General features: G+C 35.1%; 1 protein-coding gene across 1 annotated transcript; it reads right to left on the reverse strand.

Annotated features, from left to right (window-relative positions):
- Positions 1-821: 821 nt before the first annotated feature.
- LOC145101596 (WRKY transcription factor 22-like) lies at positions 822-2,679 on the reverse strand. Its single transcript, XM_079038822.1, has 3 exons — positions 2,183-2,679; positions 1,810-1,920; positions 822-1,649 (listed from the first exon to the last, which is right to left on the reverse strand). Exons 1-3 carry the CDS (start codon positions 2,620-2,622, stop codon positions 1,199-1,201), a joined length of 1,002 nt encoding a protein of 333 aa, XP_078894948.1. The 5' UTR covers positions 2,623-2,679; the 3' UTR covers positions 822-1,198.
- Between the last annotated feature and the right edge of the window lie 446 nt (positions 2,680-3,125).

Here is a 3,125-nt window from a genome sequence, read left to right on the forward strand (position 1 = left end):
ATAGGTAAGGAAGCCAGATGCCACTGAATGTCTCCAAAAAGCGGCCTCTACATACCACCATATCCTCGACAGACTCGCGCAATCATTTGTCAAAGAACAAAACGGCCTCTTCTATGTGCATCGGTTGACATGTCCTTAAACCAAAGAAAAATTTTGCAATGCCCATACATGATCGAAGCAAAATGAGCTCACTTTGCGGGTCACATAGTTGTGGAATAAGACCCATCAAATCAAAAGCATTGACCACTTTCATTATGACCAGCCCGCTAATAAACTCCGCGTCTCTACTAACAGCCCCCCCCCCCCCCCCCTCTCTTTCACCCCCAAAGACGGTCTCCTTATACCCGATGGAAATAAATCGGCACAAAACTTCTCACCATCACATGAGGTAAATTTGCTATTTTAAGCTTATCTATAGAAAATCCCAAACAAAACAAAGATAGTCCTTATGTCGAAATGGAAACGGAACACAAAGCTTACCCCTAATTATTAAAATGATTCATATAATTTACTCTAATATATAAATTTTATTCATATCTATCTTCCTCCTCAATGTGTATTATGAGAAGTTAAAATCAATAAAAATGATTAATATAAAAAGTTAATGGATTTCAGTCATCATCGTTTTATATGAATAGTAAATAAAAACTAAAAAATATTCAATTTCTGATAGTATTAAAAATAAAACTAGAAGAAATATATAATTTCTCATAAAATTATGACATTTTTAATATATTATTCTCTCTACTACTAAAAACGAATTCTCATTGTAGTTTGTAAATATTCTTTGAGCCACAAAAAGACTACATACTCCATTTGCCTAAAGAGGTAACACACACTTCTCAATACATCTCAATACATGTACATAAAGCATAATATACAATAACTGATACACATTGTACAACAAACAATGCTTTTAAAATCAACTTACACGAAAGACCTTTTCCACTTTGCCAACGGCTCGGATGTCTCAAAAACACAAAAAGCAAAACTTATAAAAAAAATTTACGCTCTTTTCCAAGGCTAAAATTATCAAATCCAAGCTAAATTCCACTTTAAAAGAATCGAGTACAATCTAGTATATAATGTTTACTCTGGTTATAAGAGTTCTAGCTCTGGAAAAAGAGCATTAAAAGTCAGCGACAAAAAACGCGTATAATCTCATCACAATGGCATCAGAAAGCAATAACTCCAACTTTCAAAAGTCAACCCCCGCCGGCAACGGTGGTGGTTGTGGAGGCCACGTTATTTGACAACCACGAAAAGGCGCACCCGTCTTTGACGTGGAAAAGCTGTCTCCGGTGGCCGGGCCGATCAGCTCATCTAATCCGTCAAATATATCATCGTCGATGACCACGCCGGCGGCGTCGAAGTTGTTATCGTCGTCGGTGTCATCTCTCTCAATTTCTTCCATCTTCTCCGTCGTGGGAGAAACCGGCGAAGTGGGTGTATGTTTGTTTATGTTGTCATCGTCGCTGGAGGTGGTGGGTTTGTTGCGGGAGCTGCCGGCTAAAGAGTTCCGTTGAGTCGGCGTTGGGTGGCTGTGTTCGCCGGTATACGTGATGATCAACATACCCGGGTCGGATCTATTCCGCTCAACTTGTTTTCGGGCCATACAGCCTTTTGAAGTGCTACATCTATAATATCCTCTGATTATATAAAAAAAATAAAATTTTCAGCAATTAAATCAAGGAAAAATCGATAATTATGGATGAAAAACCTGAAAGCTAAATATTTGAAGCAGAATATATACATTTTTTATATATTAAATTTATTAAATAATACAAATAATTCAACAAAATTACAAACCTTGGATATGGAGAGCCTTTGATGGGTTTTTGACCATATTTTCTCCAAGACCACAAATCAGAAGATGATCCTTCAGCAGGCACTTGGCAAACCTTTTTAATCTGATTTTTCCTGTAAATATAATATATTATCAGATTCTTTCAAAAGAATAATTATTTATATTTATTATTCTGACAATTAATTCAGGAGAAATCCATTTAATCAAAAATAGCTCAAGTGACTACATGTGGGTGTCTCCTAGATTCATATTCTTCATACCCATACCCTCTAAAACGGAAAAATAAATAATTTTCATAAATCAATAAGTTAACAAAACCCCACAAAAATCGATCCACACGAAATTGAAAAAAGCAATGTTTTTTTTTTCTAATACCTTTTCTTGAACTTTGTTGTACCCTGTGCATGAGAATTTGTACATCTAGTTATGCTTAAAGATTGTTGCTTTCCCTGAAACTGTTTCTCTTGCTGGTGGTGGTGGTAGTGGTGGTATGGTGGATCTGGAAGTCCTCCAAGAACAGAAAGGGGTGAGATTGGGAAGTTCTGAGGAGACGGAGGTGGTTTTTGTAGATTTGAAAAGTGGAGGGGGTTGTAAAGATTATTCAAGAACTGTTCGATACTGTTCTCATTTCTTGGTTGAAATAGATCTGAGGAAAACCCCATGAGATTTTCACCGTAAAAAGTTGGCTTTTGTTGATTGTAAGCATCCACAGGCCAATTTGGAGTGGCGGCGGTGGTGGTGGTGGTGGAAGAGGAGGAGGAGACGGCGGAGTAACAGCCTCTGACCACCGCGTGAAGGTCCCAATCAGCATCCATGTCGAGAGGAAATAGCGGACAAATGAAGGCGCTGACTTTTGATAGTGAGAGAAAGGCAGGGTTTGTAAGATGATATATTGGGTGTGGAAATGGAAAAGGGATAAATTTTGCTTTAATTATTATTATTATAAAAAAGTAATACAATTAAATAACATTTTGTTATTATCTTAAAGTGGGTACAACTTTTTTTTTGTTGGTTTATTCACAATTATGAAGGTAAATGGTTTTAGTAATTAATTACTTTATATATATATATAGTTTAATTATATATATATATATATATATATATATATTAAATTGTGCATTTAATATGTCAAGGTCTCTGCAAACCAATCTTGAAAAGTTTATATTTTGAATATTTGCCATTTTTAACATATTGATGTTATTTATACAACATTATTAACATACTTTTGTATGCAAAGTATATTTATTGCTTTTGTTAAGAATAATTTAATTTATTACTGATATACAAACATCCTCATTACAAATATATTTATTATATG

This window comes from Lactuca serriola, chromosome 4 (genome assembly GCF_051521515.1).
Source record: "Lactuca serriola cultivar US96UC23 chromosome 4, Lser_US96UC23_V15, whole genome shotgun sequence".
Classification (NCBI taxonomy): domain Eukaryota; kingdom Viridiplantae; phylum Streptophyta; class Magnoliopsida; order Asterales; family Asteraceae; genus Lactuca; species Lactuca serriola.

Coding starts and splice junctions, on each gene's coding strand:
- LOC145101596 (XM_079038822.1), bottom strand. CDS start 2,622: ATGGATGCTGATTGGGACCTTCACGCGGTGGTCAGAGGCTGTTACTCC. Junction 1,921..2,182: donor ACAACAAAGTTCAAGAAAAG/GTATTAGAAAAA, acceptor TTATATTTACAG/GAAAAATCAGATTAAAAAGG. Junction 1,650..1,809: donor AAAGGCTCTCCATATCCAAG/GTTTGTAATTTT, acceptor TTATATAATCAG/AGGATATTATAGATGTAGCA.